The 21,890-nt window shown below is 36.1% G+C and overlaps 3 protein-coding genes and 1 long non-coding RNA gene across 5 annotated transcripts; 3 read left to right on the top strand and 1 right to left on the bottom strand.

Moving 5' to 3' along the window:
• The first annotated feature begins 143 nt into the window (after positions 1-143).
• On the top strand, positions 144-8,071 carry LOC127171025 (interferon-induced GTP-binding protein Mx-like). The gene is made up of 11 exons (XM_051119431.1): positions 144-3,666; positions 3,775-3,912; positions 4,028-4,182; positions 4,609-4,747; positions 4,857-5,055; positions 5,211-5,289; positions 5,461-5,583; positions 5,823-5,964; positions 6,272-6,430; positions 6,621-6,916; positions 7,185-8,071. Exons 1-11 carry the CDS (start codon positions 3,450-3,452, stop codon positions 7,416-7,418), a joined length of 1,881 nt encoding a protein of 626 aa, XP_050975388.1. The 5' UTR covers positions 144-3,449; the 3' UTR covers positions 7,419-8,071.
• Positions 8,072-9,351: 1,280 nt separating this feature from the next.
• LOC127171024 (interferon-induced GTP-binding protein Mx) lies at positions 9,352-15,400 on the top strand. Of its 2 annotated transcripts, none has more exons than XM_051119429.1 (12): positions 9,352-9,662; positions 10,247-10,482; positions 10,611-10,748; positions 10,876-11,030; positions 11,292-11,430; positions 11,549-11,747; positions 11,896-11,974; positions 12,339-12,461; positions 12,558-12,699; positions 13,801-13,959; positions 14,206-14,501; positions 14,661-15,400. In XM_051119429.1, exons 2-12 carry the CDS (start codon positions 10,260-10,262, stop codon positions 14,892-14,894), a joined length of 1,887 nt encoding a protein of 628 aa, XP_050975386.1. In that variant the 5' UTR covers positions 9,352-9,662; positions 10,247-10,259; the 3' UTR covers positions 14,895-15,400. The 2 variants fall into 2 exon arrangements, with proteins under 2 accessions (XP_050975386.1, XP_050975387.1); XM_051119430.1 differs by having other exon boundaries at positions 9,352-9,666.
• Positions 10,742-13,273, bottom strand: LOC127171036 (uncharacterized). The gene is made up of 4 exons (XR_007828443.1): positions 12,918-13,273; positions 12,512-12,677; positions 12,335-12,423; positions 10,742-10,998 (listed from the first exon to the last, which is right to left on the bottom strand). It is a non-coding gene; the product is annotated as an uncharacterized LOC127171036 (long non-coding RNA).
• A 1,039-nt stretch (positions 15,401-16,439) lies between the features above and the next one.
• On the top strand, positions 16,440-20,224 carry gatd3 (glutamine amidotransferase class 1 domain containing 3). The gene is made up of 7 exons (XM_051119444.1): positions 16,440-16,628; positions 17,560-17,612; positions 17,833-17,946; positions 18,120-18,239; positions 18,380-18,472; positions 18,611-18,767; positions 19,734-20,224. The coding sequence occupies exons 1-7, from the start codon at positions 16,509-16,511 to the stop codon at positions 19,860-19,862; spliced, it is 786 nt and encodes a 261-aa protein (XP_050975401.1). The 5' UTR covers positions 16,440-16,508; the 3' UTR covers positions 19,863-20,224.
• Positions 20,225-21,890: the final 1,666 nt, after the last annotated feature.

The raw sequence follows: 21,890 nt of genomic DNA, 5'->3' as shown, positions 1-21,890 counted from the left end.
CATTTGTGTGTTTATTGTGATCATACAATGTACTCATATAAAATAACATCACGTGTGGCATGGTTTTATGATTCCAGAACAATAAATAGTTGTTCAACAGCTGTTGTGTAATATAGCCTATCTGTGATAACTCTTATCATTACAGTATATCCAACATCACCCGATGTGCGGATATGGATCGACTAAACTGAAACTTAGTGTGAGTAATGTGAAACTTACAACAGTTAAAGTAATAAAGACATTTTACTGTACGTACCACAACTTTCGTGCAGTTTCAGAATAAACAAAACCGAAACCTAAGAGTTTATAAGCCGGTCAGCATCTCAGCTCATCCACAGCAGTGCCGTTGGTGAACTGAGTGAGTAGCCTACCTACTTCCTTCTGTCTTCTATATATATATGTATATGTGTGTGTCTGTTCTCTCTTTCTACAAGTATTTTATAGGAAAGCTGAAAAATGTTTTGTTTACATCTACGTCTGGTGACTGGGCAAATCATTGACTCATTAAACATTTTAAAAATGAATGTATGTATAATGGTTTTGTCGGCAGAATGCGTTAATTAAACAATATCACATGAGCAACTGTATGATAGGCACCTACTAGGAAGATTACAGATGTGAAATTGCTTTTATAAAACCGTTTAATAAACGACAAAGTAACATACAGTAATTTACGTTTCATCAGGCTTTTGGGGGTTGCCAAGCCAAATTGGGTATGGAATGTAGCGGTGCGACAGAAATTTCCTTCTTCCGCTATATAAACTGCTTATACCAGTCGTACAAGTTAGTGTTGGTGTTCAATTTACAGCTGCCCTGGTGAAAAAAACAGCATATGCTGGTCAGAGTATAATTTTTCATCCACGTTAATCTCACACTTGTCTAGTACAAATATGTCGCTTTGTTTCATAATTACAGTGTATACGTTTTTCGTTATTTAAAGAAAAAAAAAAAAAAAAAAAAAAAAAAACGTTTTTCGTTATTTACCTCAAAAGACAGGAAGTGAAAAGTGACAACATGCCCCGTATGTGGGGTACAAGGTAACATGTGAGGGATACGTTGGAACATGACCATATGACAGCATAAAATGTTATCTGATCAAATGAAAAAATATACACGACAAACTAAAATATTTTGTCAATAAAATAAAATGATTAACTTTTTCAAATTAAATAATGGCGTTTTTTAAGAATTAAAAAACATCTAATTTTTGAGGTTCACAATGACCACATCACAACCACGCGTGGGACGGCCCTGAGCGCAAAACACAGCTATAGTTCAAAACAATGTGGGCAAATAGATGAAGCACATTCAGACATTAGAAAAACGCTCCCTCCCTCCAAACACAGCTCTCATAGAACACCAGACACTTAAATGAGCCAAAATGCTTTACATTTCTTGAAATAATAATTTCTCAACATTACATCGATTGTCAGGCTTTATTCACCTGTTTCTTGTGGTTTCTTATTAAAATCCATAAAACTAAATAGTGAAAATGACATCGCTAATGTCATAGAATAGCATAGTTTAATAGCGGGCAGATTGTAACGCAGTGTTACAACCAAGCGGCAACCTCCCGCTCTCTCATGGAAGTGACTTAAACTGCAATTCATCAAATGGCCGCTAGAGACTGGCTCCAAAAGGGAGTCAATCCCATAGACTCCCCATGTTAAAATGCCCAACTCTGGGGGATTTTTTTTTTATAACTCATCCGTTTAAATTATATTAAACCTTAAAGTTCTGCATAATTTAGGGCGTGGCCACTTGAGTGACAGGTGGATTGCCGCTGCTGTCACCACCGTCGCGCTAGCAACCAGCTCCACCCACGTCCCGCCTCTTTGCCCATTTTCGATTATCCGGGAGTGACGTGCAGTGACGCGATTCCAAGATGGCGATGGTCGACTCCCGCCCACTAAGAGCTTCAAAAAAATGCTCTTCAGAAACCTACGGGTGACGTCACGGACACTACGTCCATAAATAACAGATTGGCGATTAAAGTAATAGCATATTTGTCTCATTTTAAATGAATACTAAAAACTGAGATGAAAAATTAACATCAGCCAGAAATTTACTTTTACTATTGTAAAATAAATATTCAGCGATATCTTCAAAAGGCTTTTGAATTTTGGCACACTTTTTTTCTCTGTATTGTGTTGCTATGGCAACTAGCAAATACCATAAATTTGGTTATGCTGGCGTGTGTGGAAATATATAAATCATGTGTTACAATTAGCCCCGCGTTAGTATCTTTTCCCCAGCGAAACCCCTATCTTTCACTGTCTTCCATTTCCCACAATCCTGTGCGTGTGCTTCATATAGGCTAAAAAAGATATTCTGGTGAAATTAAACTTGTTACTTTAGATGAGATCTTGACCATGGTATACTTTATGAATAGTAGTAGTGTAAAAAGCATAATAAATAATGTTGTTTGTAATAATAGCATTTTATAAAAATGTTAAAAGGGTTCATGTGAGCAGTAAATAAGAATAATATTTACAATATGTCACCAATAATAACGAAACAGCCACTAATAACAATGACCCCAGATAGCACACGTACGTCTGCAAGATGTCTGTTAAAGATCTCTTGATCTGGAAAGCATCTGCTGTGTACAGACGTCTGGCAGATGTCTGTAAGATGTCAGTTTTACATACATTCTAAATCAAAAACATCTTAAAGACATCTAATAGACGTCTATTTGACATGTGATAGAAAAATTCTTTTTGGAATCGATTCCCAGCCCTACTTCGCAGTCTTCGAAGTCATTGCCTGATAGGGCAGCGAGGCAGCAAGTCAGCTGCCTAGGCTGGATGCAGCCGTAGTCAAACCAAACGTAGCGGGATCTTTTTGTCTATATATATGAATGAATCTGCATTTTTGAATAATCTAGTGAGTCAATGATTTAATCACCCATTGACAGTCACTTGCTTCCTTCCTGAACGAATCAGCTGTTTGAACGAATAGATTGAATGAACCAGTGACAAAGACACTTGCCGCCACCTACTGGCCCTTTTATTTTTATTTTAAAGTATAATTTCAGAAAATTCCCAGCTTACAAATTGTAATTAGGAGTTTTACAAGGACGTGAATGCTTTTTTTGTATCTTGTAACTACGGCAATTACTACATGGTGTGAACGCACCTTTATTTTACCTGTACAAAAACAGTACATTAGCTGCTTGAAATTGTGAACAGGTATTTGTTATCATATTAGTATAATTTATTATGGTATTTATAGACTCAGTGACCACTCACTTACCATTTAACGTTACTGCACTTTATTTTTCTGTAGCGACTAATGAATCAGAACTCACATGAAAATAATTTTTTTTCTGTTTTGCAAAGTAAGATTGATATAAGGTGTAGCATGATTTATAGGACTTTATTGCTTAAAATAATTGTCATATAACATAAGGTTGGCTCTTGGTCATATTTTGCAGACAGAGTTCAGACATGTCTCACTCCAATTCTTCAAAGGGAAAGAGTAGTGGTCTGAACCAGCATTATGAAGACAAGGTGCGTCCGTGCATCGACCTAGTGGACTCTCTCAGGTCATTAGGTGTTGAAAAAGACCTGAACCTGCCAGCTATTGCTGTCATAGGTGACCAGAGCTCAGGAAAGAGTTCTGTATTGGAAGCCCTGTCTGGAGTGGCCCTGCCTAGAGGAACAGGTAATACAGTGCAGAGCTGCATACTAGAAATATACATTTTTTCTTCCCTTATTTGCCAGTCTAAATATAATGAATTGTTCAGCTGACCATCTGCTATATTCAACACAGGTATTGTGACACGATGCCCTCTGGTACTGAAACTGAAGAAAATTGCAAAGGACAATAAGTGGCATGGAGTGTTGTCATATAGGAAACAAGAAAAGAAACTAAAAGACCCAGCAGAAATAGAAAATGCTGTCTTAAATGGTCTGTAATCCACACTGATGTGTTTTAGTAAACAGATTATTGAGAAATGTAATGGCTTCTAAGTCTTTAGATTTGTTGAAATAACTGTGTTTGTCATTGATGTATTGTTTAATAGCTCAGATAGCATTGGCTGGAAAGGGTGAAGGGATCAGTCATGAGATGATCACTCTGGAGATCCAGTCCAGTGATGTTCCTGACCTCACTCTCATTGACCTGCCAGGCATTGCCAGAGTTGCCACTGGAAACCAGCCAATGGACATTGAGCAACAAGTAAGCGCAATTTGTATATGGAAATCTGTAAAAATGCTTACATCACTCCAACAGTTTGGACTGCAGCTCCTTTAGACACAGTTCCTCAGACGAATATAAATATTATAAAAAAAAAAAAAAAAAAGCTTTTGTTTGAGATAATTATGATGAATTACATAGCAAGAGTAACAACAAAGAAACAATACAAATTATATGTAAACACATAAATACATACATATATAAAAAGAGAAAAAATTATAACTTCAGGAAAAATTAAAATGAACAAACGGACAAACCATGGCAGCAAATTATTCTATAACTGAAATCTTCATCTTAAAATATTTCTTTCAAAGCTCAGCATACATAACTCCAATAGATAACAGTATGTATTCTAGCCCCATTGGTTGTTGCAATAATGTGTTCACTGATTTTGGTTTTCTGTAACAGATAAAAAGTCTAATTGAAACGTTCATTAAAAGACAAGAGACCATCAGCTTGGTTGTGGTGCCTGCAAATATTGACATTGCTACCACTGAGGCTCTGCGGATGGCATCCAAAGTTGATTCAACAGGACAAAGAACTTTGGGTACGTAACATTTCAGTATATGTCAAATATTGTTCCTGATTTCTTGAGTGGTGAAATAATAGCAAAATAAAACACTGATCACAGCATAGACAATATTTTGTATCTCCAGGTATTCTGACTAAGCCAGACTTAGTGGACAAAGGCATGGAGCAGACAGTGGTCAGAACAGTCAATAATCAAGTAATACCACTGAAGAAGGGCTACATGATTGTTAAGTGCAGAGGCCAGCAAGACATCAATGAGAAACTTGATCTGGTCAAAGCTCTGGAAAAAGAAAGACATTTTTTTAATGAAAATTCTCATTTTAGGCAAGAAATTAAATTGGTTCTAATTAATTTTAATATATTTTAAAAATTGGCATTTTCTAAGTAATATTTCTAATATTTATTGATAAAAAGTGTGGAAGATGCTCCAGTTGTCTTTAACTTACTTGTTACTGTTCAAATTCATTCTTTTCATTCAGGTCCCTTCTTGAAGATGGAAAAGCTACAATACCCCTTCTTGCAGAAAGACTCACAAAAGAACTGGTTGAACACATTACTGTGCGTATGCAAAGTTACATGACATACAGCAGAAACATTGACACAGTACATAGTGTATGACTTAAAAAACTAAATAATAACGCAAACTACAATCAGAATAGGACATAAGATTCTACATTGTTTTTGTTGCATTCTAATGTGTTATTGTCTGTGTAATTTCTTTACCTTTAGAAAACGCTGCCACAGCTGCAAAAACAACTCGAGACGAAATTAGAGAAGACGTCTGAGGATCTTAAAGCACTAGGAGATGGAGTTCCTCTTGATGAAAATGAGAAGACCAATTTTCTGATTATGGTAAAAAATAATAATAATAATAATAAAAGGTTTTGCATGTTGAAAACACGCAGTGGATGCCACAGAGCATCCAAAACTTGTAAAACATGAAATTAATTTTCATGAAATTAAATTATATTTGTCCCAAATCATTATTACATCATTAATGTACACACTGACTTCCTCCAAGGGTGGAAGATATGATGTGTTTTGATATTTTTTGTAGTTAAAATCATAACTTGAGACTTTGTGCTCTGCAGAAAATTCGCCAGTTCAATGACGCCCTTGAAGGAGTGAGGAGGGCAGAAGAAGATCTAAAAAACTCAGACACAAGGGTCTTTTCCAAAATCAGATGGGAATTTGGAAAATGGAAACTCGCCCTGGATTCCAAAGCAATTAAGAGTGAGTTCATAATAAAATTGTAGTATTCACGTAGCTCTAATTTAAAATAACCCTGTATCTAGTGATGTATTGCAATTCTTGGTGGCTGCACAAGTAGTGACATTTTACACAAGCAATCGTGTCTGGGATAAAATTGCATTACTGATGGTTGTTTTGTTAAATCAGTCCTTTCTTTAATTATTTTCTCTGAATTTAGCCCTTTCTCTGTCTGTTATATATGCTGTTTGGATTTAACTCACTTGTTGCAGGGGAGTCCAATAAACTAGTGGTTGTATTCTTCCTGATTTTGTCTGTCTTTTCTCTCAAGCGGAGGAAATCCTCAGAGATGAGGTGGAGGAGTATGTTAGGACTCGTAGAGGAAAGGAGCTTCCTGGATTTGTGAACTACAGAACCTTCGAGAACATTGTCAGGAAACATGTTGAGGAGCTAGAGGAGCCTGCTTTAAAGATGCTCAGAGAAATCAAAGGTGAAGTGCAGTGTTTGATGGTTTATAGTGCTCTTAATTTCACCTTAGATTAACATGAATTGTTACTACTGTACAAGTACCAACTTTCTTTCAAAGCGACTGAGAGAATCATACGAATGGGTAAAAGCACTTACGCATACATGATGATGTGCTTTTCCTCCTCTGATTGACTGCTCTGTTTTATTTACAGAAATTGTTCACGCCTGTGTGGAGCGTATAGTTAACTCTCATTTTAATGCCTTCTCTCACCTGCTGAGAGCTGCGAAAGATCCAATTGAAGATTTTCTCGATGAGCAGTTTCAGAAAGCTGAGGGGAAAATACATTCTCAGTTTAAGATGGAGAAAATTGTCTACTCACAAGACTGTCTCTACAGTCAACAGCTAACCACTGTAAAACAGAAATCCTCAACAGGTTATGGGCTAAAGGCATCATCCGTCAATGCAGATGTGCGTGAGATGGCATACCATCTCACCTCCTATTTAAAGGTTTGTATATCTTTTAAGAAGATAATGAAGGTACCACTAGTGGGACCTAACAGAATTGCAAAAAAATAATTATTTTTAAATTCTAAGTACTCCAATCACTTATTTCTTGCCAAACTACTACTGCAGTTGTCCACTGTTTACACACAAAACCTTTAAGAATATAGAAACTTAGTTCATACATACATGAGTTCCAGTGGCAACTCAGTCTTGTGACAAATATTGACTAGTTGAATTTATGAATTTGAATGTAATTTGTATGTATTTGTAGATTACCTGTGACCGTCTGGCTAATCAAGTTCCGCTGATAGTCCAGTACCACATCCTGGACCAGTACATCTCTCAGCTTCAGAATGCAATGCTTGCCATGATTGGAGGGAACAGTCCAGAAAAGCTGCTCCGAGAAGATTCTGGTGTTGCACGTAAAAGGAAGGAACTAAAAGAGAGACTGGAACGCCTGAAAAGTGCAGGCAAAGTCCTGTCCAAGTTTGTGCATGCTGCCTAATTGTGGGTAGCACTTCACAGCAAGAAGGTCTCTCGACTTGAGTCTCAGCTGAGCCAGGAGGCATGTCAATGGCATGTTCTCCTCATGTTGCTGGGTTTCCTCCAGGTCCCCCACAAGTCAAAGCTTTGCAAGTGAAGTCAATCAGAAAAAACGAAATAACCCCCATAGTGCGAGTGTGAATATGTATGTCTGTGTGTGTTTGCCCTGTGATGGACAGGTCAACCATTCTTAGTGATCCCTGCAACCCTACATTGGACAAGTGGTTTAGAGAATAGATTAATGTTGGATCTTTATAGTGGAAATCTTGTTCCTTCAATATGAATACCAGTTTCTTGACTGTTCCTTTAGTTTGAAGTCAGCATGAAATCAAAATTGCCTCTATTTATTTTCTTATTGCATGGTCTTCAGACTTTATGTGAATATATTGTTTTGACCTTAACCTTGTGATTTTTTTATACAAAAAATCTAATTTGTTTGATTTAGATTGTATTTTCACTTGTTTGTGTTGTGTTTTTATGAGACATCTGTATCTGGTTTGTCTGGAAATATAGACTGTGGTATGGACATTGCATTTTTTGTTCTCTTTTCCTGTTATAAGCATTTGGAAAATGTTCTTTTTTCTGTTTTATACCATTTCATTAAAAAACACAGTTAATGGATTTTGAATTAATGTTTTTAGTACACCTAACATCCATGGTGTGCCCCATTAAGCAGTAACGGTAAAATTTTTCGTCTACAGTTTTGAGAGGCCCATGATGATTACAGAAAAGGCCCTTTCTGAAAATCGTGGAGCCCGAGGAGCCATTTAACTGTGATTACTAGAGAATGGCATACAGAAAAGGAGAAGGAACTGCTGCGCAAGTGGCCTAGTGCAGGCAGGGGTAGGAAGAAGGGGCTTATTTAGTGAAACGATTGGTTATTTTCTAAAAAAAAAACTGGCCATTTATATACTTTTTAACCTTAAATGCTTGTCTCTGCGTGAACTCTGTGTATTCCGGTTCAAGACAGTTAGGGTAGGCTGAAAAACTCCCATCTCATTTTCTCCTCCAACTTCAAAATCGTCGTACATCGCTGCAGAAGTACCGACCCAGTGTTTACAAAGTGAACGTGCAAAGAAGATCAAACACACTTTACCAAAAAAGGTAAAACAGTGATGTAGGATGATTTTGAAGATGGAGAAGAAAATGAGATGGGAGTTTTTCGACCTACACTAACTGTCATGAACTGGAATACACAGAGTTCACGCAGAGCTAGAGAAGATGAGCATTTGAGGTTAAAAAGTATATATATATATATAAAGAAAATAACTGATCGTTTTACTAGATTAGACTCTTTGTCCTCGGCTGGGATCATTTAGAGCCTTTTGAAGCTGCATTTAAACTACATTTTGGAAGTTCAAATTCGAGGGCACCATAGAAGTCCACTATATGGAGAGAAATTCTGAAATGTTTTCCTCTAAAAACATAATTTCTTTACCACATGAACATCTTGGGTGACAAGGGGTGAGTAAATTATCTGTAAATTTTTGATCTGGAAGTGAACTTCCTTAGATGAGTTTAAGCACTCTCAAAAAATCTCCCCTTATAATCAATTTAGCTGTCTACAGTGTGAAATGACTCTTATGCATTTTGTTTACGATAAGAGCACAGAATTCAGCCAACGAGCGCGCGCACAGAACAAAACCCCTGGCTTTTTTATCGATAACTAATCAGAACGCCTCTGATTGGCCACTGGATTCATAAACTCAACAGAATCGAATATGACTGGTTATAATGCGCAACGTTGTAAAGTGTAATGTCGCAGGCTGTGTCCGAAAACCTTTTCCCCTATACTATTTTTAGGAGACCGCCATTTACAGTGGTGTCCGAAACCATAGTGGACGTTATGGAGTGCACACATTGTATCTCATGATGCGCAGCAAACGAGTGTCTAACCCAAATACTTTGGGTCAATCGATGTACAGTTATCGTGCCGACTGAGTTTCCACGTCTCGCCAAAAGATGGCGCTTTACATGCGTTCTGTATTCACACTCGTTACTCCATCTCAGGTCTCTTATCCAGTTTCCCGCTCGCCACTGAGAGAAACACCACTTTGAGCGAGACCGGAAACGGTTTTATCGATAAAGTTGCGTTTTTGTTAAATGCAAAACGCAAAATTTTCACTAATAGCTGTGTAGGTTTGGATTTAATAAAACAGAAGTTTGTCACGATCTGCGTCTCACAGCGGAGACGTTGATGAATCCAGTGCGTAAGATACACCTGAATTTTTGACTTATTTTTTATTAGTTGTCAACGCAAGTTTTAAGGAAACTGTTACGCGTTTGTTTTTGTTGGCTTCTAACAAATTTAGTTTTACTTGGTTCTAAAACTGATATGTATGTGTCCTGGATGCTTTTCAGAGGTTATTCAAATAAACTTTATTCGTATGATGAGGACGCACTAACAACGTGTTTCATTCAGTTCAGTTCAAGTTTATTTGTATAGCGCTTTTCACGATACAAATCGTTTTTAGCTTTACAGAAAATTTAAGTTTCCTAAATATATTTAATAGTAGCTTACAAGTGGTCACTGTCAAGTTGATGTACATATGGCAAAGATGTAGCTATGGTAAAAATAAATTATTGACGTAATCAAACAGACAATGAGCACTATTATTACAGTAATGAATTATATGTTGCAATCAAACTTATAGCAAAATTCGGTAGTTCTGTATGTTGTTTCAGGGCTGGCATCACTTCATCCATTTACCTGTCCTACTTAACCATTTAAAACGTTTCCCTAGTGACAAAAGCTCTGACTGAACTGTCACTGGCCTTCTTATTTTTCAGACAGAATTCAGACATGTCTCCACGCGTTTCTTCGAAGGGAGGACATACAAATAGTGGTCTGAATCAGCATTATGAAGAAAAGGTCCGTCCATGTATCGACCTAGTGGACTCTCTCAGGTCACTGGGTGTTGAAAAAGACCTGAACCTGCCAGCTATTGCTGTCATAGGTGACCAGAGCTCAGGAAAGAGTTCTGTATTGGAAGCCCTGTCTGGAGTGGCCCTGCCTAGAGGAACAGGTAATACAAGCACAATGCAGAGTAAATACATTATCTGTCTGTCTTTGAATATGTGTGTCTGTAGTTGTGGATATGTTTACTGTTTTTTTGTGTGTTTGCATTCTTTTACTGTAATATACTCAATGCAGGTATTGTGACACGATGTCCTCTGGTACTGAAACTGAAGAAGGTAACAAAGGACGCTACTTGGCATGGATCGCTCTCATATAAGGATCAGATAAAAGAACTAAAGGACCCGACAGAAATAGAGAATGCTGTCTTAAATGGTCTGTATTTTAATGGTCAGATTAATATACAGCTTATTGAGAACTTCAATGCCTCGAGTGTCTTTAGAATAGTTGAGTTAATTGTTTGTCATTGATGGGATGATTATAACATTGTATTGTTTTGTAGCTCAGATAGTATTGGCTGGAAAGGGTGAAGGGATCAGTCATGAGATGATCACTCTGGAGATCCAGTCTAGTGATGTTCCTGACCTCACTCTCATCGACCTGCCAGGCATTGCCAGAGTTGCCACTGGAAACCAGCCAAAAGACATAGAGAAGCAAGTAAGACATCATTTGTATATGGAAATGTGTGGAAATGTTTACAGAATTGGGTAGCAACTATGATAGACACAGATCTGCAAATGTAAATACTAACACTCAAATCTTAAATTGTGGGTTCTAATATGGTAATAGAAATTTCATGTAATATTACAGTTTGGACTGTGCCATTTACTGTGCATGCATCATAAAATAAAAAATAAAAAAATATTCAGAAATAATGTTTATGCCTTCAACATCAGTCATTTTGCTTTGCTGTAACAGATAAAAGATCTCATTGAAAAGTTCATTAAAAGACAAGAGACCATCAGCTTGGTTGTGGTGCCTGCAAACATTGATATCGCCACCACTGAGGCTCTGCAGATGGCCTTCAAAGTCGATTCAACTGGACAAAGGACCCTGGGTATGTAACGTTTCGATGGGCTACTCACTGAATATGTCTATAAGTATTGTTTGATAGAATAGTTTTCTTTGTGGATTAATAAAAGAAATAAAGCAAGTCTTTATCTTCATATCTGCAGGTATTCTGACTAAGCCAGACTTGGTGGACAAAGGCATGGAGGAGACGGTGCTCAGAACGGTCAATAATCAAATAATACAGCTGAAGAAGGGCTACATGATTGTTAAGTGCAGAGGCCAGCAAGACATCAATGAGAAGCTTGATCTGGTCAAAGCTCTGGAAAAGGAAAGACGTTTTTTTGATGAACATTCTTATTTCAGGCAAGTCTTTCTTCTTAGAACTGAAGCACAAGAGCAACACTATAGTTTATATACTTTACATGTTTTACATGACTCATTAATTAAAAAGTATGCAGAATGTTATACTGCAGTCCCTAACTTGCTTCTCAAATTCATCCTTTGCCTTTAGATCTCTTCTAGAGGAAGGAAAAGCTACAATACCCTTTCTTGCAGAAAGACTCACAAAAGAATTGGTTGAACACATTACTGTGCGTAAGCAGAGTATTTATTTCTTGATTAATTAACATGATTGGAAGTAGGCTATATGACCATTTTTAATTATGTTTTGCTGTAAATGCTATGATATCCAAAGCTTTGATACCAGTGAAATTTTACAATTCTCTATACCAATTTTGAGTGTAATATTAGGCTAACTAGTCAGCAATACAATATGAAATACAAACAATTGGTCAAATACAAAAAAAAAATTATACAAATGGCTAAAATCATTTGTAATAGTATAGTATTTAGCTACTAAATCAGAACTTAATCACATAGTAACAGAACAGAGTAAATGCATAATTCTAGATTGTTTTGCATTCTAATGTTACCATTTCTCATGTAATTACCTAGAAAACGCTGCCACAGTTGCAGAAACAACTTGAGATGAAATTAGACAAGACGTCTGAGGATTTCAGAGCACTGGGAGATGGAGTTCCTGTAGATGAACAGGAGAAGAGCAATTTTCTGATTACAGTAAAAAATCGGAATAATTTTACATGTTCCACCACATATGTTTTTATGACCTTTTCCTTCAGTCTCATAACCTGATGAGACTTTTGCGCTCTGCAGAAAATTCGCCAGTTCAATGATGCCCTTGAAGGAGTGAAGAGAGCAGAAGAGGATCTAAGAAACTCAAAGATGAGGGTGTTCACCAAAATCAGAGAGGAATTTGCTAAATGGAAGTGCGTTCTGGATGACAAAACCATAAAGAGTGAGTTCATAAATTATATTGCATTTATATAATGTATTATTTTAGCATTAATTTAAAATAATCAATAGCAGTGATGTTGATTAACGCAATTTATGTTGCTTTTTATGTTTATGTTGCAATTTATGTTGTAATTTTTTGTTCTTTTTTATGTCAGATAAAAATGTAGTTTATAGTGGATTAGTGCATTTCAATTTCAAATTAGTCAGCAAATACTTGACCATGTGTAACGGAGTGACTGACGCGTGAAGCGGGCGGATCCATGCGCAAAGCTTTTCGAATGAAGACATAGTCAAAACAGCAGGCAGGGTTGAACATCGGCAAACAGGTATATGAGGACAAGACACAAGAGTAATCCAAGACAGGCAAGGGTCGATCAACAGCCAACATAATTCAGGGGGCTAGGCAAAAGGGTAATCCAATAGACATGTGAGAGATCCAGAGCAGGCAGCGAAACAGACTAGACGAGATAAATAGGCGAGAATACAAAACTTAGAAAACCAGACAGAACACAGGAAACTAGGAAATGGCTCTGTAATAACTGCTAACACTTAGAGAGTGCTAAATGCAATGTAAAATACTCGGCAACTAGGAAGAGGAAGTACAAGGCTTATATAGTGTGCTTGATTGGTTAAGATGTGTGTGTCATCAGCGCGATGAATGATGGGAAATGTAGTCCAGGGTGTGGTGCAACAGTCTGTGTAATGTGAAATGGCAAGGTGACCTGGCAAGGTGGCGAGCGGATTGAAAGCCACGGACTGGATTCGTAACACCATGACATGTGGGAGGGATGCAGTTTAGCAGAAAAGATTCTAAAAAGGAGTTCTGTTCTACAGTCTTGTCATTAAAGTGGTTTACCTAGTAAAGGCTGCTACAGTCTCTTTAATCCAGTGAGATTAAAGGGCAATCAGTATGTGTCTTCTCTGCACCATTAATGTGAATCAGCTTTCAAGCATGTGATATTGTTTCCTGAGTTTCTGCGTGAATATTTTTATGTGTCAAAATGTTGGTGTGAGCCATTTGTACTGCAGGGGTGCCCAACAGTGTATGCCAGTAGTTGTATCTTTCATGGTTTCTCTTGTATCCTTCATCTTTTCTCTCAAGCGGAGGAAATCTTCAGAGATGAGGTGGAGGAGTATGTTAGGACTCGCAGAGGAAAGGAGCTTCCTGGATTTGTGAACTATAGAACCTTCGAGAACATTGTCAAGAAGCACATTGAGGAGCTAGAGGAGCCTGCTTTAAAGATGCTCAAAAGTGTCACAGGTAAAGCACAGTGTTTCAAGTTTGCAGTGTCCTCATTTTGATTTTCCCTGTATGTTAGTGACATACCATGTTTACATGCAAATAAAAAATGGTTTGAGAGAATCATGCAAAAAAAAAAAAAAAAAAATATATATATATATATATAATAATTTCAAATGCGTAAAATCAGTGGCAGATAAGCACAATAAAATGATGTTAAACCTCCTCTGATTGACTGCTCTGTTTTCTCATCTCTTTTATGTACAGACATTGTTCATTCCTGTGTAAACTGCATCGTTAGCTCTCATTTCAAGGCCTTCGCTCACCTGCTGAGAGCTGCTAAAGAACCACTCGAAGATCTTCTTGATGATCATTTTCAGAGAGCTGAGGAGAAAATATGTTCACAGTTTAGGATGGAGAGGATTGTCTATTCCCAAGACCGTCTCTACAGCAGCCAGCTTGAAACTGTAAAACAAAAACAAAGCCTAACAGTTCTTGGCCAAAAGGCGTTCGTGAGTGCAGATGTACGCGAGATGGCGCAGCATCTCACTGCCTATTTCAAGGTAATCATTTGAAACATTTATCTGTCCATATACAAAACCTTTCTTCTTTAATCTCTGGGTAGCCTCTGTGCTTTTTGCTCGTAATAAGTGCAAAAATGACGTCTGTCTATGCAGTGTAAATTAGACACAAATTTGAATATAATTTGTATGTGTTTGTAGATTACCTCTGACCGGCTGGCTAACCAAATTCCACTGATTGTCCAGTACCACATGCTGGACCAGTACATCTCACAGCTTCAGAATGCAATGCTTGGCATGATTGGAAGGAACAACCCAGGAATCCTGCTCCAAGAAGACAGTGCTGTTGAACGTAAAAGGAAAGAACTGAAAGAGAGACTGGGACGCCTGAGGAGTGCAGGGAAAGTCCTGTCCAAGTTTGTGCATTCTGCATAATTGCTAAGCTTCTGATGTTGCTCTACTAATCCCAGAAGCTTAGTTCATGCAATGGGGTGTCAGAGTTTAGTTTTCACATGTTTGGCTAGTTTACCAGCAGAAGTTAAAGTGGTGTAGGTGGAAATTCCCAACTAATATGTCTTGTCCTGGAAACTGTCCTGCAGTTTGTTTTACACTCATAAGTAATATATCTCCTGATTGTTCATTTAGTGTTCCCTGATTTAATATTAATGTAAGAGCCACATAAAACTAGTAATAACATAAATCAATAATTTAATCCAGTCAAGTCCAGTTCAGTCCAGTTCTACTTTAAATAGAGAAAAAGTCACATTTGTTTGAATATAGATATCACATTTTCATGTAAGACATCTATATGTAAGAACGCATTGGTTCAGGGAAGTGTTGAGTGTTGAGTTGAAAGTTCTCTAGTCATAGTTGTCCTTTAAAATAAAAATGTTTAACTGTGAAAGGTTGTTATGGTAGTGATTAAATATGACAAATTAATGTAATCACACACACACACAATTACGTTTTTTAAAGAAGTCTCTTCTACTCACCAGGCCTGTGTTTACTCGATCCAAAGTACAGCAAAAACAGTAAATGTCTGAAATATTTTTACTATTTAAAATGACTGTTTTCTATTTTAATATATTTTAAAATGTAATTTATTCATGTGATCAAATCTAAATTTTTAGCATCATTACGCCAGTCTTCAATGTCACGTGATCCTTCAGAAATAATTTTAATATGCTGATTTGCTGTTCAAGAAACATTTTTTTATTATCATCAATATTTAATATTTTTATTATTATTATTACTATGTTGAAAACAGACGAGTACAATATTTTTAGGATTCTTTGTATAGAAAGATCCAAAGATCAGCATTTAGCTGAAAAAAAGCCTTTTTAACATTATACACTATACCATTTAAAAGCTTGGGATCAGTATATTATTTTTATTTAAAAAAATACTTTTTTGTAATAATGCTTTAAATGGATCAAAAGTGATGATAAAGACATTATAATGTTACAAAAGATGTTCAGATAAATGCTGTTCTTCTGATCTTTCTATTCATCAAAGAATATTTGAGCAGCAAATCAGAATATTAGAATGATTTCTGAAGGATCATGTGACTGAAGACTGGAGTAATGATGTTAAAAATTCACCTTTCAAATCCTTATTCAAATAGAAAACAGTTATTTTAAATAGTAAAAATATCTCAGAATTTTACTGTTTTTGCTGTACTGTGAATCAAATAAATGCAGGCTTGGTAAGCAGAAGAGACTTCTTTAAAAAACAAAAATATTACTGTTCAAAAACTTTTGACTGGTTGTGTGTATATACATGTATATATATATATATATATATATATATATATATATATATATAATGAATCTATATATAATTAAATAAATAAATAGTTCTTTAATGACAAAATTAATTGTCGAGGTATTATTTTTATTCATTATAGTGTCTGTAGTACCGTTTACCACATTGACAAGGCTTAGTGCTCATGCGGATTAGCACAGTAAACGTTAGGTGGCGATATGTGTCTATGTGCTTCTGTATGTCAGTAACTCCGAGGAAGACAGTGGTTGTTCGGCGCACTCCTCCATGTCCTCATTCTGCACCATGTTTGCGCTGCGCCCGCTGTTCCGTTCTGCGCACATCAAATATGCCGCTGCTGCTCAGTTTCATGCAACTTCAAACTGCAGTGGCGCAAAAGTCGCTGTTGTAAGTAGTTATGCCGGTGCTGCACATGAATGTCATTGCCACTGTATGTCGGATTACCTGCACATATTTAGTGTGTCCCGTTTTAGAGCAGTACTGAGCGAAATTATTAGGTGTCATCAACAATTTCTCAAGTTTTCTCAAGGGGAGGGTTTAGGTTCGACTATGTACTTAAAGTAGTTACTTGTTTTAGTAGGGTCATGTGTATTGAACAGTAGAAATCAGTTACATTTTCTTAATCCTATTTCGTGTACGAGGTAATGCAGAATCACTGTCTGTCCGACTGACATTATCTCAAAATAAACTCCGACAAGGTGATCAGGACGAACACCACAACAATAACAGTATACTTACAGTATACCTTATCATGTAACGTTAATCACTAAAGCAGACGCAAGATGGCGCTACTTGCGTGAAAGAAAAGCGAACAACTTGAGTCCACCATCACATACTTTCAGTACGTCAGTTGACCAATCAGTTAAAAGTATTCCAGAGAGCCGTTTAACTGCATTTTCAATATTAATTAAAGCAGTGATAAGTAATTTTTTTTTTTTTTGTTTTTGTTTCTTGATCTCCAAAACACGTGCCGACAACAAATTTCAGTAACATTTTGAGGTTCATTAGTAACTACATTAGTTGACAACATTATCTAAGAATGGGCTAAAATTATACAGCATTTATTCATCTTAGTTGATGTTAATTTCAGTATTTACAAATGCATTATTAAAATCACAAGCTGTGTTTGTTAACATTAACCGCTGTGAACTAACACGAACAAACAATGAACGGCTGTATTTGTATTAACTTACATTAAGAAAGACTAGTAAATAGTGTAAGTCCATGTATTGTTTATTGTTAATTTATGTTATTGTTAACAAATCTTATTAAAATGTTACTCAAATGTATAAATTTTTGTTTTTTTTTGTTGAAATAGGTGTTGTCAGGATGTGGTGTCTATGATGGCACTGAAATCCATGAGGCATCAGCGTGAGTACCTTACTAGTTTTATGTCTCTATACGTTTTTTTTTTAATGGAGTTATTCAGCAGGTTCACAGCAGCCTGTAGCTTGATATGGGACAGAAAAACAAAAAGGTACCAACTGCATTAAATGACCCTTGTTGCATGGGTTTAATGCTAAGATTAATTAGCATTTGAATATTTTTCTTTTGTGTGAATATTTGCTTTTCTGTATGTTTCTGTATGTAGAATCCTTGTGCATCTAAGTCGGGGAGGTGCAGAGGTTCAGATGTTTGCTCCCGATGTGTCTCAGATGCATGTGATAGACCATGGCAAAGGTCAACCTGTGGAGAAAGAGTCGAGGTGAAATGTCTTTAAGAAATTCTGATTGCAGAAAGATTACCGTGTTAAAACAGTCAATTATATAGCTCAGCAAAACTGTACACTTTTATGTATTATTACTTGAGGAATTTAGATGTTATGAAAAATCATGAACATATTAATAATCTATCTTCCTTCACTTTTTTTATATATAGGAACGTCTTATCAGAATCAGCACGTATCGCTAGGGGCAGTGTCACTGACCTGGCAAAACTGAATGTCGGCGATCATGATGCAGTCATCTTTCCTGGTGGTTTTGGTGCAGCTAAAAACCTGTGAGTGCTGTGGTTCATTGTGATGAACTAGACTAAAACCTTTTAGATTAATATTGCATTTTAATTTGTCAATGGCATTTCTGTTGTAGTCCTCACTTCTGTTATCTGTAATTTATCTTCTGCATCTTTATCATCATCAGGTCAACATTTGCCAGTGATGGGAAGGACTGTAAAGTGAATAAGGAAGTGGAGCGAGTTTTAAAGGGGTTCCATAAAGCAGGAAAGCCAATAGGGTTTGTTATTATGTGTTACTATCTATATGGAACCATGCTTTTGGGTTGTTTATTTTTCAAATTTGGTTTATGAATCAAATCAGACTTTATGGATATGTTTTTAAATAGAGCACTGACGACTTGTTTTCTGGTCACCAGGTTGTGCTGTATTTCTCCAGTGCTGGCAGCGAAAGTTCTTCCTGGTGTGGATGTGACGGTGGGCCATGAGGAGGAGGAAGGTGGGAAGTGGCCATATGCTGGTACTACACAAGCCATCACTGCACTGGGAGCCAAACACACTGTCAAAGAAGTCACCATATCCTACCTGATCAGTCTCTTCTCTTCTCTTCTCTTCTCTTCTCTTCTCTTCTCTTCTCTTCTCTTCTCTTCTCTTCTCTTCTCGCTACCAGTCAAAAGTTTTTGAACAGTACGATTTTTAATGTTTTTATAGAAGTCTCTTCTGCTCACCAAACATGCATTTATTTGATTCAAAGTACAGCAAAAAAGTAACATTTTTAAATAGTTGTGCTATTTAAAATAACTGCTTTCTTCAGAAATCATTCTAATATTGTAATTTGCTGCTCAAAAAACATTTATTATTATTGTTATTATTATGTTGATTATTATTATTATACAGCTGAGTAGATTTTTTTCAGGTTTCTTTGATGAATGGAAAGTTCAGATCAATTTAAAGCATCTTTGCTAAATAAAAGTATTAATTTCTACAATAACCCACACCCCCCCCCCCCCCCCCCACACACACACACACACATAAAAAATTATACAGACTCCAAGCTTTTTAATGGTATAGTGTACAGTGTTACAAAAGATTTTTATTTCAGATAAATGGTGATCTTTGGATCTTTCTATTCATCAAAGAATCCTGAAAAAAAATGTACTCTACTCTACTAAAATATTGATAATAATACTCAAAAATATTTATTGGACAGCAAATCAGCATATTAGAATGATTTCTGAAGGATCATGTGACACTGAAGTCTGGAGTAATGATGCTGAAAATTAAGGAATAAATTACATTTTAAAATATATTCAAATAGAATGACTGGTAGTGTAATTATAAGATAAAAAAGTCAAATTTATCACATAAAAGCCAGAACTATGAAATATATTTAAATGACGTCACACAGACTCTTTATTCTCAGATAAAGTCAAAAGGAAGACATACTAATTCATAACCATGAGATATAATTCTAAAAATGAGAAGTTCTTTAATATTATGAATGTTTGTTTATCCGAATTACCCTTAACCTTTGACCCTCACGAGGCCCATGTGGACAAGAAGAACAAGGTGGTGACCACACCTGCATTCATGTGTGAAACAAAATTGCACTTGATTTTTGATGGGATTGGTGCGATGGTGAAAGATGTCCTAAAGCTCAGCGGGAAGTGATAATTCAACCAATATATCAGGATTTTCATGTTCACTGCATAGAGCTTGTCAGTCATATCGGATCTGTATCAGACTGCTTAAATGAAAGAGAGTAGGCTATTTCTTACCTGATTTGCAAAACAAGTGTGTGAAAGATATGACAGACATTACTAATCAAAGATATATCTGCCTGACAGTGTTAAATGGTATTTTGATGAATATCCAGCAGAGGGCACTCCCTGTATTTAAAAAATATAATGTGAATTTTATGTAGCTCAGTGATTTCTTTACATTTTGCATTTAATGGAAAACTCATCAGTTGTTCAAAAAAATGAATTGAGATTTCAGAGTATCGAATTAATACAATGCACCAGTTTGACAACTCCTGACATTTAAAGTAGACACCATCTGTGCTGAAATATGAAGTTTGAAATGATGAATAAAGTGAATAATTTTTCCAAAAATGATAAAATATTAGTGGGTATTCATTTACACATTTTTTAAAAAAATTCTCTCTTTGTGTTTATTCTATAGTTCATATTTTAGAATGTTTGTATAATTTACTTATCCTTGATGCAGTTTAGGCCTAATGTGAGGCAAGTTGTATCACTAGGCCTCTTTGTTCTTTAGAAGTCATGTTTCTTAAGTCAGATTACATATTATAAGTCATATAATAGTCATAATTTAATTATATATATATTTTTTGTTCCTGGCACTTTAGTCTATTTTCATGTGATGTATATGGTATAAGTAAAAACTGTCATAGCCCACTCTCCCCTACCATAAAGAGGGGGAAAAATACTATAATAAAATTGAATACATCTGACATACATAAGTTTAAATACTCTTAGTTCATTTCTAAAGTGATTGTCTGTGGTTAGTAAATCAGATGGTGGAGGCAGAAAAAGTGTGTCTCGGAAACTAATGAGAGACAGAAAGACGGTGAGAAAAAGGAAACGGGTGTGTTTTGACTAACAGGATTAGTCACATGACTAGCTATAGTCACCGATCATCATATGGCATCATGCAAGGCTACACACACCTCAAAGAGACCTGCGATTTGCCCACACAGACTCATTTCCTGAGCACCCACCCGCATGTTATTTAGGTATGACTTTATAGGAAGTGCACACAAACACACACACACACACCCAATATATAGTTGTGCTCAAAATAAATCATACCCTTGGTAAATATGATCAAAGAAGGCTGTGAAAATAAATCTGTATCATTAATCCTTTTGATCTTTTATTTTAAAACTGTACAAAAATCTAACTCTTCATTGTAGGACAAGAGAAATCTCATTATGAAAAAATGTTTTCTCTATTACAGATTGGCCACAATTAATATTCATACCTCAAAACCTTCTTTTGCCAAGATAACGGCTCAGAGTTCATGTTGGTGTTTTTACTCTTCAGTTCACCCCACTCATTTTCTATAGGGTTCAGGTCAGGGAACTGGGTTGGCCATGGCAGAAGCTTGGTTTTGTTCTCAATGACCCATTTTTGTTTTGATTTTGATGTCTGTTTGTGGATCATTGTCCTGTTGGAGGATCCAACCATGGCTCATTATAGGATTTTTTAACAGGGACAGTCAGTTTTTTATTTTTTCTGTTGGTATTTGTTAGAATCCATGATTCCATCCATCTGAACAAGATATCCAGAATCTCTGGCAGAAAAATAGGCCCACAACATTAAAGATACAGCAGTATATTTCATTGTACACATGGGTTACTTTATATATTTTTTTGATGTGCACCAAACCCATCTTGATTGTTTGCTGCTAAAAAGCTAATTTTTTAGTTTCATCCAACCCAGACACGTTTGAAGTTCCAGTAATGTTTAGCAAATGAATATGAATTTTTGAATGAAACATCAAATGGATAAACAATGCAGACTTATTTTCACAACCTTTGATCATATTCACCAAGGGTATGAATAATTTTGAGCACAACTGCTTATATTTGGTCAAAATATGTGTCACTTCAGACAAATACATTTAACACTTTTTAACACACTTAAAATATGTATATTTTTACTCGCAATACTA

This window comes from Labeo rohita, chromosome 9, assembly GCF_022985175.1.
Source record: "Labeo rohita strain BAU-BD-2019 chromosome 9, IGBB_LRoh.1.0, whole genome shotgun sequence".
NCBI classification, from domain to species: Eukaryota; Metazoa; Chordata; class Actinopteri; order Cypriniformes; family Cyprinidae; genus Labeo; species Labeo rohita.
The sequence above is the reverse complement of the archived record's forward strand: the minus strand, read 5'-3'. Positions and strand labels throughout refer to the sequence as shown.